At 37.1% G+C, this 13704-nt stretch overlaps 1 protein-coding gene across 5 annotated transcripts in view; it reads left to right on the top strand.

Annotated features, from left to right (window-relative positions):
* MEIS1 (Meis homeobox 1) overlaps positions 1 to 13704 on the top strand; it is a 137736-nt gene that overhangs the window by 73897 nt on the left and 50135 nt on the right. For all 5 annotated transcript variants that reach the window (XM_002811954.6, XM_054548129.2, XM_009237241.4 and 2 more), the window contains one exon: positions 3248 to 3393. In XM_002811954.6, the coding sequence (XP_002812000.2) occupies positions 3248 to 3393 (146 nt within the window). The remainder of the gene's footprint in view (positions 1 to 3247; positions 3394 to 13704) is intronic.

Below are 13704 nucleotides of genomic sequence, written 5' to 3'. Positions count from 1 at the left end.
TTTCCACCTTTTCAGTTTGCCTTCATTTGGCGGCAGGAGAAGTCAGCTCCAGGAATGAAGTCACTGCTGACATTTTACAAATGTGGTTCAGAGCTGCTGCCTGCTGCCGTGTGGTCGGCCGGCGGTTCTCCAAGTTTGTTTAGTGATCTCAAAAATAAAAAAGGAAAGAAATTCTCGAGAGACCACATTGAGGTGACTATATCAAATTGCAGAGTGAATGGAAATGCTAAAGGTACAATTGACCATTTAGACTTTCCTCTGAGGTTGAGACATTTCCAGATCAATTTTCAATTTTAGAAAGTGGAAGAGGTTAAACAATTTATTAAAATCTATGAAAGTGTTTGCTTTTAGAATAGTCTGTTTTATTATGCTCTTCTCCTTCCCCATCTTCTCCATTTCCCTAACTTGTGTCGGAAAGGAGCAGGGTTTATTGTTTTAGGCTTTTCTGAACATGCACCAGTATTTACACTGGATTGAAAGCATTTGCTTCCAATGAAAATCTTGTCTTAGATTACAACCCAGCAGTGTAATTTCCCTCCCAGATGGGAGTAAAGTAGCTGTATTTGCCTAAAAACAGTAGGAAGAACAAACTGTGCATTAAGCCAAGGCTGTTTTTGGCTTGAGCTAATGATGTAATAGAAACCTTTTATTCAGGAGAGGTCACTGCCAGGGACTGAAGGGGGTGATCTGGCTTCTGCTTGAAAGGTTTCTCCATTGTATCTACATAAGTCTTCACTTAAAAAATTCTGTTCCTAATGCTTCTGCTTTCATACAGCAGAAATAAACAGGAAAGGTTCTGGTGAGTGTTACACATGGAATGCAGAAAGCCTTCCTCTCCTAATGGAGTATATAATTCAGGTGCCCTCAAGGCACGCTTTCAGGAATTCTTTTGCCTGAGGTAATGGGAAGCTAAGGTTGCTTTAAGGCCTTGATTATCTATTGATGCACAAAGCTGGAGAAAAGTCATCTCTGCTGGATTATAGTAGATATTTCCATAAATTATCAATGAATTCTCTACTAGGCAGGCACTAGGCATTGCTTGCTAAATTAATCTGAAGGGGTTTGAGGTGGATAAAAAGGCTATTTTTTTTAAAGGTGGAAAATAATCATGGGGAGGTGGTGAAAACAGTATTGTTAGGTTATAAGCTTTTCATTTTTAATCAATGATCAAGTTGTATGTGTCTTTTCCTTGGTTACCTTTTGCATATTGAAAGTGGATTAGCCCATTGAAAATTTAAATGCTGTTGAGTTGTTTTCTTTTCTCATGTTTCTTTAATGAATTGTTATTTTATATGGTAAATTGCTTCTCTGAATAAAAAGGCTGTTTAAATACTGGACTTTCAAAGAATTTATTAGGCAAATCCAAGGGGACTTCACATAAAATACTTGGTTATGCAAATAAAGAGTTTGGTTGGGTGGAAGGAGTGCTGATTTACAGATGTAGGGGTCTGGCACAGCACAGACCCCAGTAGTTCCATGTCAGGGTACATGACCTTGGCCTAGTCAGGGAACATAGCATTTTCTTCACTGATACAATGATGGCTTTGGAGTGGTGGGTTTTCATGATCTTTTCCAAGTGAACACAAGGTATGTTTCTGTGAAACTTTTAACAAAACAGATTTTAAATATAATAAATTTATGGATTTTTAATGAATAAAACTTTAGAATCAGAAAAGTTTTGCAGAAGTTTTGCATTTATAGCATATTCTGTAATAATAGTAGAAATGTTGGAATTAGTTTGTTCCTCACCCAACAAACTTTCTAAACTTCATCTCAGTACAAGTTAAGGCAATTGAAAAAAAAAAATTGAGGGATGCTTTTCTTTTCTTTTTTTCACAGGAGAGAGATGGGTCTGCTGACGGAGCTGTTAAAAACAGTTGATTAGTTGCAACATAACTACTATAGATTAAACAGAAATAACTGAAATTGAACTAAAGAATTATTTTTTTATGTAGGACCGAATAACAGAAATGAGAAATACAGAAATTCATGAAGCCATGGAAACGAACCTGAGGCTATGTGCAGGAAACTTGTCTTACCAAAGTTTCAGGTTCTTGGGTCATGTAGTTGGCTCTCCAATGGCTTATTTAACTCAGTGAATGTGCTCTTGGGTGTATTTTTTTTTACCTCATTTCTAAGCCTGGCTGCTATAGCTCTTCCGTTTGGGCCCAGATCAACCTGTTGGTTTCTAAGAGAATGGTTGACCGAGCTAAGCTACTTTTTAGTGTAATGGGTCTTGTCCTTTGTTGTTTTCCATTTTGACTTTGATGCCAAGGCAAAAAATACCTACTTTCCATTTGTACCTTATAACTTATTTTGAACAGTTATATGGGTTACATTTTTGTTTTTTCTTATTAAACATGGCATTATAAAAAAGAAATACTACCTTTTTAATTTCATTATGTCACACAGCCAAAATATTTTCTAGAATAAAGAGTGTAAATGTTATAATAAAAATCAATAGAAAAATAGGATCCAATATAGAGGAATATGTTAGCAGGTGATTTTTCAGTGTGAAAAATTTAAACCTAGCACGAATTTTAGAAACTGCCTGAATTATTAGTGTAATACAATTCCAATTTACTGTTAATTTAGCTTTACCTTATTTGATTTACACAGTAATTGTTTTTTAATTAAGAAACTATGTCAGGGGTTTTTCCCTTACCAAACTTGATGCTTTCTCTCTATTACAAGAAAAATTATATTTTATTTGAAGCATTCCTATGTCAAACTGCTTATATGATGGATTACCTACGTTTCCCCATCCTAGTTTAACTAGTCTTAAGATAGATCACTTGTGGAAATAGTTGATATCTTAAATGAATCTTCTCACAAGTCAATGTCAATGACTGTGGGATTTGAATGCCCAGGCAGCCATAGCGCCACTGCTAATGACTGCCACCATGTTTAACTCCCCAGTAGGAGTTACACTTAAACTGTCTCAGCTATACATATTGGAATAATTACCGTAGCAACAAAGCCACAAGGGGATTGGATATTTCCCTCCATTCCCTTTGACTTTTGGCAATGTTCTTTGGAAGAAGTTCTTTAGACCTGACTACTCTTGAGCCTAGGCCTTGTTCTTTCTCTTTGTCTTGGAAAACAAAACACAACAAAAAAACAGTACCAAAGAAACTATTAATCATTTAAATTTGCTCTTTTGGTTTTGTTTATATCCAAAGGCATTCTATTTGAATAAAGCATGTCAAGGTAGCATCAGTCAAAATTTGATTCACTATGTTTGCAGGTGATGGCTTGGACAACAGTGTAGCTTCCCCCAGCACAGGTGACGATGATGACCCTGATAAGGACAAAAAGCGTCACAAAAAGCGTGGCATCTTTCCCAAAGTAGCCACAAATATCATGAGGGCGTGGCTGTTCCAGCATCTAACAGTAAGTGGATTCTAAATGACATATGTAAACTAAATATGGACAATGAACCAGTTTTTATACAAAAAAATGAGAAAACAGTGATCCCTCTGGACTTGAAATATTTAATAAATAACTGTGTTCCCACAGTTTTTGCAAAAGTATTAACACTTATTTCTTAGATACGTACCCCAAATGAGAAATTTTATTTAAAATTCACGATTGCGATTTTGTTAACTTTCATAAGTTAAAAGGTTTAGGTGTTCATGTGCACTTGTGATTTTAAGTTTGTGTATTAATGATGTTGCTTTTCTAAGTGTGACCCTTAAGTGCTCAGAACCATCTCCTACTAAGAAGAAAGTAAGACAAACCCTAGAGAGAGACTTAATATCTTCTGATGCTTTAGTGGATCTTTACAACAAATGGTCCACAAAAATTTAAATCATGTTGCAATGGCAAGATGATCACATAATTTGCTTTTAAGTGGTTTGAATGCACTGGCTTCCATTACAAAACATTCATGTAAGTCAGAGCTCCACAGTGAAAGTTGTCCCTGTATTTAGAACTGTAAAGGAAAACAGCAATATAGAGTCAGCTCTTCCTGTGTAGTCCCTTGTGACTTTTCAAGCAGAGTAACAGTTTATATTGTCTGTGCAAGTATTGCTGTTTTCACTGCAGGAATTCTCCTGGAGATGTGAGAAACTGGAGATTTGGGGCTTTATGCCACTGGGGGATTTGCTTTGTTTGGTTATTGTTCTGAATGAATTTCATGTTCAAAATATTTATAAGAATAATATTTTGGTGGATATTTTTGTAAGTCCATACTGATTTAAAGAAGAAGACACAGTGAAGATTTGTGGACAAAATAATATTTTAAAAATCAACAAAATTGTTGACCGGGGGAATTTCAATATTAGAGACAAAGGATGAATTTAGACAGGTTGTAGCGAAGTTACATAGATGGATAAATATTAAAAACTCTTGAGGGTTGTTTTTTAATATCAGGAGAAAATATTTTGTGTTACTATTTTTGTCTTAGCTTGCTTTTCCTAAAGTCATTTTTTCCTTAATTATTAAAGTTAATCTTGCATTGTCATAAACACTTGCAGAGCCTGTTTACCTTCATACCTGGGCCCACTTTCAAAGCCATGTTCCTCAGTGAGTTTTATGGGTACAGAGATACAAACTCAGGGGATGTCTGAAGGTCGTGTTGGTTCTGCTCCTCTGGATAGAGGCTGTGCCTCTAATAATACTCAAGGGTATAAATTAATCCAGATTTTCCAGCGTCAGTGAATAAGATAAAAACTGAGAGCAGCAGGAATAGATAAAAAAAAAAAAAAAAAAAGTTTCCTCCCTTCTCTTCTTCCCATCATAATTCCAAACAGTAACTAGACTACACTACAGTTTTTGAGTAAACTTTAGGGCTTGGCTATGCTGGAAATTAGTTGGAGATTTAGATTATTTGAGCTGTTTTGATTTTAACATCATATAAGGTTTACCTAGAATCTGATTCAGGCACCATTACTTATCTGACACCTGTTGCATGTGTGTAGATATTTCAAGATCTGACTCCTGCAAATTCCCCACTGAGGATTATCAATCACTAATGAACTGGGGAAAGAGGACTCAGGTCTTGAGGGCATATCATGAAAAACGAATGATATGACATTTAGATAAAAAGTGGCAATTTGTCAGATGTGTGGTACAATGATGTTGATGCAATGATGCTAATATTTTATCTCCAGAGCTAACCAGCTAACTTGCTGTGTGGAATGAGTTGGTGTGGTGGATAAAATCAGATTGGCCCTGAAGTCACAATCAAACAATTTCTATTTCCTATACACTAACAGAAACAATGAATAGATTTCTTCAGCCCCCATCTCAATCTGCAAAGGAGTTTTGGCTTTACTTGAAGCTGAGGTGCCCCTGAATAAAATATAATCAAATATTGGTTCAGACAGAATCAGGAGAGAGAGAAGCAGGTTATTTTATGCAGCCACTAGTTTTCCTGTTTTTCTAGGCTGTACCCTTGTGAAGACCCTTGCAGAGAGCTACATTATCTTCTTGAAACAAACAAACAAACAAACAAAAAACCCAAATAAACTTTCTAAGAGCCCGCATGATTTTACATGCATTGCATTGCTTATATGGACTATGTGTTTGTTACTGGGGCAATTGTAATAGAAATTATTCATGAACTGCCTGGTTTCTTGAGACTTGAATAATAGTCTTCAGTTTTGAGGTCTTTGCTGGCCTGTGCCACTGCCCTGGAAGGGGAAGCCCATTCATCCATGTTTCCCCAGCTTTCCGTGAATGTTTATAGGCGTTACCTTGTGGTTTCCATTGGATATTTCTACCCCGATTACCCACTCCAATGCCATCTGCTCATACAGAAATATTGATTAATGATAATGGTCTGTAGATAGCTAATTGTTCTTATAACATCATCTGAAGAGCAAAGTTAGGAGATATGTTTAAATTTTTCATCTTTTCCTTCCCCCAATGAAAAAGATTCCTTCCCACTTCAGTAACTGCAAGAGCAAATAGACCTCCAGTTATAAGGAACACCCATTACCCTTGTTTTGTAATCCTTCTTGAAGGAATGCATGGACTGCTTAGGTAATATTTATAGTAAGGAGCTAATTTTAATAAATTCTATTTTAAAAACCTATAGAATCTAAAGAGAGTTTTGTTGTTGTTTGTCTAAATGTAAGTAACCACTGACATCTCAGTACTAATTCTTCAGTGACTTTATTTCAAGTTCTGAGTGGTCTTCAGGGATGCACAATTCATTAGGAAGACTGTACAAATTTTAAATGGTCACATCATTGCTATGTGACTAATGCAACTTATCTAGGAAATCCTTTCTGAAATCTTGCTAGATGTAAAAAAGCCATTGACATTCTGGCTAATTAAAACAATAGCAATACCAATTTATTAGTAAATTGTAAACTAATCTTTTTTTAAATGTCAAAAGACATATTTGAAAACCTCTCACACCTTTTAAAAGCAAATTGCTATTTCTTTTTAAAATAAATGGATCAATCCTTTCACTGGGTTTATTCAGTGAAAAAATCTGCCCTTGAAAAGGCTTTAAAGCATTTCTGTGTAAGAAGAGTAGAATAGGCCCTGAATTAAAAACCAAAACAAAACAAAAACCAACTTTCTGGATTTGTACCCCAGCTACGTGAGAAGAAAATGTGGCAGTCTGTAGTTATCCACAGGTAGACTTAATCAGTAGCACATTTTACTACTCCAAAGAGAGAACTAAAGCCTCATTTGGGCTCACAGTGTCTAGCAAGCTAAACTGGACATACTTGCATGTAATGAAAACAATAAAAGAAAAAGGAAACGAGTTTTAAACTTTGGTGATTATGGGGTAAGAAGAAATTTCAGTGAGGTAAAATCCCAGCTTAGACTTAGTTGAGTATTTGCCAGAGTCGATAAGTAGAGAGGGTCTCTTAAAAGAAACTATTTCCTGGAATTGAAAGGAATGACTGACATGATTTAAATAATAAGAGAGAATTAGAAAGAAAATAAAGGCATTTATTAATAGGAATACTTACATTTGCCTGAAGATAAATTATTGCAAACAATTAAAATGTGCTTAATATTTGCATATGAGTCACTGTGTATTCACAATCAGTTCAGGGGCATATGTCATATCAAGGTTTCTTTTTCCTTCTTGAAGGCATTATTCCAACTGTAAACATAGCCTGTGACGTCATAGTGCTTAAGCTGGATGTGTTTTGCATATTATCAGTTCTTTTGCTGCATAGTATTACAAAGATATGTGTCCAAAGCCTTAGTGAAAATGAAGAAAAAGAATACATGCCACGTTTAAGGTAAAAATCAAGGGTCTCTTTTCTTTTTTGTTTTCCTATCCTATCATATTGCAGTCTAAAGTATAATCTAAATAGAAAAGCGGTTAATGTGGTTCTTATTTAAAATATGCAGTGACTATATTTTCCTGCGTGGAGCTCCTGTGCTTCCAGGAATACTGGAAGTTAGGGAGAAGGGAGGTAGTTAGAAAGCATACCTACAGATTCAGGTGAAGCAAGCATTCACGGGTCAATATCCGGCATTGACCAGTCGGGATGGTGATCCTGATGGTGAACTGATTTTCATTCACACTCTCTCCTACTCCCCATCCATTCACCATCCTGAGGATCCTATTTGGTTAAGCCTTACTATAGGGACAAACTTTGCTTCTAAGTTAGACACACTTATGTGCCAAGTGTTTTTGTTTCATTTTCTTTCTTCTTTCTTTTTTTCTTTTTTGTGTATGTGTGCACTTCTAGCCTGGAAAATTTGTGTGTGTGTGTGTGGCCAAATTTATGTCTTGATTTCTGATTTATAAGACTTCCCTCTCACTGTGGATAAAGCCAATGCAAGAGGTCGTAGAATCTTCCAGGTTGAGAATAGCGTTTCCATAGTAACACTATTAGATGAAAAGTGCCCTGCGGGTCCGCCACTCTAAGGACGGAGTAAATGGAATTGAATTGGGAATTGAATGCTCTAGAAGAGACAGATGTTGTTTCATTGGTTTCGTTTTTAGTAACAAGATCTGTTGGAGTCATCTTAGTGTCATATCTCTCCTTGCCATTTTGGAAGAATTATTCTCTAAACATTGTGAATTATTACAATGAAAAAGTACATCTAATTGGTATCTAGATAATCCATTCTGTTGATTAAAGTTAGGAAAAGATAGAAGGACTTATAGGTAGGCACATGGGCAGGTAGTAGATGAAATTTTCTCCTCTCCTCCCATTTCTATTTCTCTTTTTATTGTCCACCTCTGTACTCTGCCAGTTTGAACAGTGAATATCCCTTTTAAGCCTTACCAGCGAGCATCCTTCAACAACCTATCCTGAAAGATCTAGGGGGAGTCCTGAGAAGGTGGTGGGGCAAGGACAACTATATTCTCACATTCTTGACCAAACTGTTCATCAGGGTATTTGAAAAAGGCAGTTTCTTCTTCAAACTAGTCCTAATCTACCTTAATTGTCATGTGCCTGAGACAAGTGAAGTGGCTTGTGGAGACAGCAGGTAACTTTGATTCCTTCTTCACTACGTGTTATCTGCAGACAGATCATTAAATTAAGAGCCTTGAAACTAGTATGAAGGTGTGAGAAGATTTTTTTTTCCTTGCAGATGTCCATGTACCCTATCAAAAATTAGCTGTTTTACATACATAAGAAGAATATTTTCATAGTTTTTACTTTTTCCCTTATATGTAACTGCCATTCACCTCCACCTCTGACCAAAGCTAGGCTTTGCTGAAACTAACCCAGGCTTGGATGACAAAATCCTTTATCTGAATTTTAAAAGATCTCTGCTACTTTGTAGATAGCATATTTCAACTTTGACTAGATAAGGACCCTGACTATTTTTCACTCAAGTGGGAATCATCGGTCTGGGGAGGGAAATGGAGTCGATTATTTAATTACTTGAGGGGAATATTGGAATGCCCTAATTTTTCTGTGATATACATCATATAAACTCTGTTTTAATAATGAAGCGGGCAGTTTCCAGATTCTGGGGCAACTGCCTTTTTCTTTTTCTTAGCTGGTTATTGAAATCCTAATGGGATGGGTGATGAATTTTCTTAGGTCAGGTAAACTGAAAAGGCTACAGCTGGAATTCTTCACCCAGAAGAATCGGAGTTAATACTAATGATCATTGTGAATTAGAAGATCAAAGGAGAAGCATCAGCCTGTTCTCCACATTGTTGCCCCAGAGGCCATTAGTGACCTGGCAAAGCTTTCTCCCAGCCTTCTCTGTACCTCCTTCCCCTTGCCTGGGCCTTTCTTCCCCACTTGTAGTTATGCACCTCTGACCTGGGGTAATTACAGTCAGTTGATGCGGAGGCATGGGGGAAAACAATCGAACGCAAAATCTAAAGTCCAACTTTAAAATTGCCTATTTATCCAGGTATATAGCCCTTCTGAGCACACGACCTCTGTCTGAGACTCTATGTAACTGTCAGAGTATGAGTGCGATTTTTGTGTGCAGTGAAATAAGTGGTTTATTCATTTCACCAATGGTTGTTTCACTATAAGAGACTTTTGTAGAGTCTGGCTGGCAATTTGTCAGATCATTCTAAAAATTTTCTTTTTTTCCCAAGGTTAAGATACAGATACATGATAGTTTGGTTTTCTGATATATTCTTAATTGGGCCGATTAAATAAAGGATTATGTGTAAAACAAAAGTGTCCATGGACTTTTTACAATTTGTTAGGTTGTTACTGATGCACATAACTGAACACCAGCCAGCCATTTGTACTTCAAAGTGTGTATCAATATCATGTCTTCTTTTTATTTTAATTAGTGATGATATATTTTTAAAGATAAAATATACAACTTGGTCACTGAGCATGCACCTCAATTTATCTTTCAGATTAAAATTGGAGTACCACAAGTATACATGTGAGTGTGTGTATATTTTTTTAACTAACTCAATCCAACCCCTAGGAATTTTATGCAAGTTTGATTCTTTCTTTCTCCATGTTTAAGATTCCTAGTGAAGATACCTTGTCTTAAAATATGAAGTTTTGACAGCGGGAAAATCAGATAGATTTATTTTATAAAAGATTCCAGTGTTTTGGATTGTTTTGTTTTTGTTGGTTGGTGGTTTTGCCAGTAGTAGTAAATCTACATGTCATGGAGTTTAGGATCCTAGGACTTAACTGGTAGCATCCACATCATATCTGTCTCTCATGCTAAAGTGTGAGTATAACTATCTGCTCATGTACGTCCTTAACCCTACCATCTATGAATTTTAGTAGGGAAAACTGATCCATTTTACATCTTTTAATCCCCTAAGTAGCCATGTCCAGGGTTCTAATTTTTCTTCTTGTACTGATGCAGGTCCATGTCAGAGGGCAACCAAGTAGTGGAGACCACGTTGCAATGGTCTGTTGCTCAGCTCACAAAACACTCTGGGCCATGACCCAAGCTTACCTTTGATAGATTGAAAGCCATATGGTAGCAAAAAAAATATTTGATTGATGCTCAAAGGCAGTAATGATAGGGATTATGTAGATTCACATCAAAATGATTGCTCCTGATGTGTGAGCACTTTCACTTCAGTATTGCTCACCCTTCCTTGTGCAGAGTCCAAAGTGTGGGCAACTTGGCTAGCCTCTGCGGACTTGATAGTCACTTCAGTGTGTCAAGAGCCAGAGAGTGCACTCAAGAACTCAGATAAGGCATCTCTTTCTTGGTGGGCCAGTGGAGAGCCTCCAGGAGCAAGCAGTAGCTGAAAGGGTTATGCTACGCAACCTTCTAACATTTTAAAGGCTTTTTAGTCCTTGTTTTTCCTTGCCATTGCAAAACGCCTTCACTCAGCAAATTATAGCCCAGTGAGCACGGGTCCCAAGATGATGAAATGTATTCCTCTATGTAAAGAAAAGATAGACCTGAAATAACTTGATGTTATGAAGGCCAACATCCTAAATTAGTTGGTATTTAAATGAGATAGAAATGACTTGGTTTTATGTTTTTAGAAATATTCTGAAATAGGTCTTGGTAACTGCTTGAATTTGAATGTCCTGTTGGCATGCTCTCTTAAAAAATGGGGTGGTATATATTAATTTAACCTTGTAGCTGTCTTTGCATTTCATTTCTTAATAATCTATGGTCAGTTTTTATCTGTTTCCACAATTACTTTGTTGCTAACATCCCTGCAGTACCCAACTGCTGTCATTTGCCACATGGCACAGATTACCCTGAGAATTTGGTATCCTGGGAATTTTTTGGGATGTCCAGAGACCAGCAGGTATAGTTTTTTTTTTCAACATGAACACTCATCCTATGAAAGATCAAGGTCATTTCTGTTGCAGTTTATAGAAGTTTAGAAAAAATTCTTATCAATTATTTAAAGAAAAGCCAGTTGGCCGGGCGCGGTGGCTCATGTCTGTAATCCCAGCACTTTGGGAGGCCGAGGCGGGCGGATCCTGAGGTCAGGAGATCAAGACCATCCTGGCTAACCCGGTGAAACCCGTCGCTACTAAAAATAAAAAAAAAAAAAATTAGCTGGGCTTGGTGGTGGGCGCCTATAGTCCCAGCTACTCAGGAGGCTGAGGCAGGAGAATGGCATGAACCCAGGAGGTGGAGCTTGCGGTGAGCCAAGATTTGGGCTACTGCACTCCAGCCTGGGTGACAGAGAAAGACTCCGTCTCAAAAAAAAAAAAAAAAAAGAAAAGCCAGTTTCCCAACTTCAAGGGGGAAGAACTTCACAAAATGAATTCGTTGAAAAAATAAAATAAAATATTCTCCTGCCTGCATAATGTGACTTTTATTATATTTTTAAAAATTCAGCTATTAATTGCTTGGCTATTTTGACATTGGATTATTCCATCCTTTCAACAGCTGAAGGAAAAAAATTTATCGTAATGCTAAATAAAAATGTAATATGTACGTATGCGGTGCTTTATTGTTTAATATTTTCCTATACACCGGATTCATAAGACAATCCTGTAAGGTGGACAACATGACAAAAATGAAGTTTAGAGAAGTTAATGATTTTCCTCAAGATCAAAAGTGAGGAACTGGCTGAGCTTGAACCAGGATCTCCTGACTTGAATTTCCATGTGCTTTCCACCACGCTGCCTCTCAAACACACAGCAAATCAAATCGCATTGTGGGAGTTCAAAGATATAATTATAATCTCATTCCACAAGCTAGCTAATTAGTATTTTTAAACAATAAAAATATGAGCCAGAGGGCTTGGCATAAAACTTCATAATGCAATCTGATGGTTATTAGTAACTAAGGGTCAAGGATGGTCCTTCCCTATCTGGAATCTTTTTCTACAGATATCTGCCCATAAAAAAGGCAAAGAAAGCTACAACTGTTGATATTTTGCAACAATCTTGATAATTTTTGCGTTTTTGGAATTTCAGATTTTAAACATTATTTAACTGCTCCTCCGTCCTTACGGAAATATGTAATTCTCTACCCATGTCTGTTGCCAACAATGTCTGTGATAGTGCTTTGGGGGGTGAAGAGTCTTTCCTCATGCAGATCCTAACTAAACCTTCTAACACAGATGTAGCTCCTTGAAGATTTTTTTTTTGCCTGTCACATGGCCAGGACGCCAAAGAGCTATGTCTTTAATTTGCTTTATGGAGATAGAGGAAACTGCTTATGCAGCCCCGATTACTCTTGAAACTACAATCCAACTGTCGTTTCTCAGCAAAGAAGGCTGCTAAACCCAGGAGAATTAAGCTGCCGCTCTGGGGTATGACACCGAGGTCTGATCATTTTAAAGCTAGTAATAACCAGAATCCTAAAATTCTTATGAATAAAATGTAATTTTAGTAATGTTTCCATAAACAGTGGTAATGGTGGCATTTTAGTAGGCAGTGACATTAGTCACATCAAAATTGTACCACATTGGCTTTTAAATTACTCCACCTGTCTGTATGAATAGAATTTTCAGTGTAAAAGCAGAGAGACAGCTGCTGCTAATGTCTCCTTCTCCTTGTGCAGATAATGCTGGCAAATCTACATGCAGAAAGGACTGGCTTGTGATGTAAAATGGTACCTGACCCCGCTGGCTCCTGAGCTACAAAGCAATACCCTTAATTACCAGTGGCTGTGTTTAGTTGTTGATATAAAAATGTCAGCTTCCAGGAGTGTAACCTCAGGTTCACTCCCTCTAGTAATGTCACCATCGTACAATATTTTTCTTCCACCCACATCCGTAATGCGATGGGTGAGCATTTATCTTCATGTGTTTCAGAAGCATGCAAGGCATTAATACTTTAAAGGGAAATGCCTAATACTGTACGAACTTGATTAATGATCTTTCCGTTGGAGAAGTTTTAAAGATTAGTGGAATTTGGTTCCTTCTTTCTAGCCAGAACAGAAATATGGCATGCTGTTTGTACCTTCAAAGGGCTTAGCATCATTCATCTAATACAAATACAGGTTCTTATGTGAGGAGCATGGCAGGCACATCATAGAGCAGAAAGGGTAAAGAATGGAGGGGCTTGAGAATATCAAATCTGTTATTACGTGCCCATGTTTCCTATTGATAGATGAGGAAGTTTACTTTTTAGAGAAGCCTCTTTGCTCTTAGCCATTTGGTTATGGTTCTATTGTGGCAGCTCCATTGAGACAACAGTGGGCCAGGCGAGGGGATCCTCCTGTTGGAGATGCCTGTTGCCAATGATGCATTTAATGAAATGGTAAATAGGAGATATACGTGTCTGGCTCATTGGCAGGCATTCTTTTTGACTTCTTTCACACAACTGGTGTTTTCATGTTTAATTGAACAAGGAATGAGTAGTAAATGAAAGCTGCTGCCTGAAATCCCACTGTGAGCAT

The sequence above is a fragment of the Pongo abelii genome, chromosome 12 (assembly GCF_028885655.2).
Source record: "Pongo abelii isolate AG06213 chromosome 12, NHGRI_mPonAbe1-v2.0_pri, whole genome shotgun sequence".
Taxonomy (NCBI): domain Eukaryota; kingdom Metazoa; phylum Chordata; class Mammalia; order Primates; family Hominidae; genus Pongo; species Pongo abelii.
The sequence above is the reverse complement of the archived record's forward strand: the minus strand, read 5'-3'. Positions and strand labels throughout refer to the sequence as shown.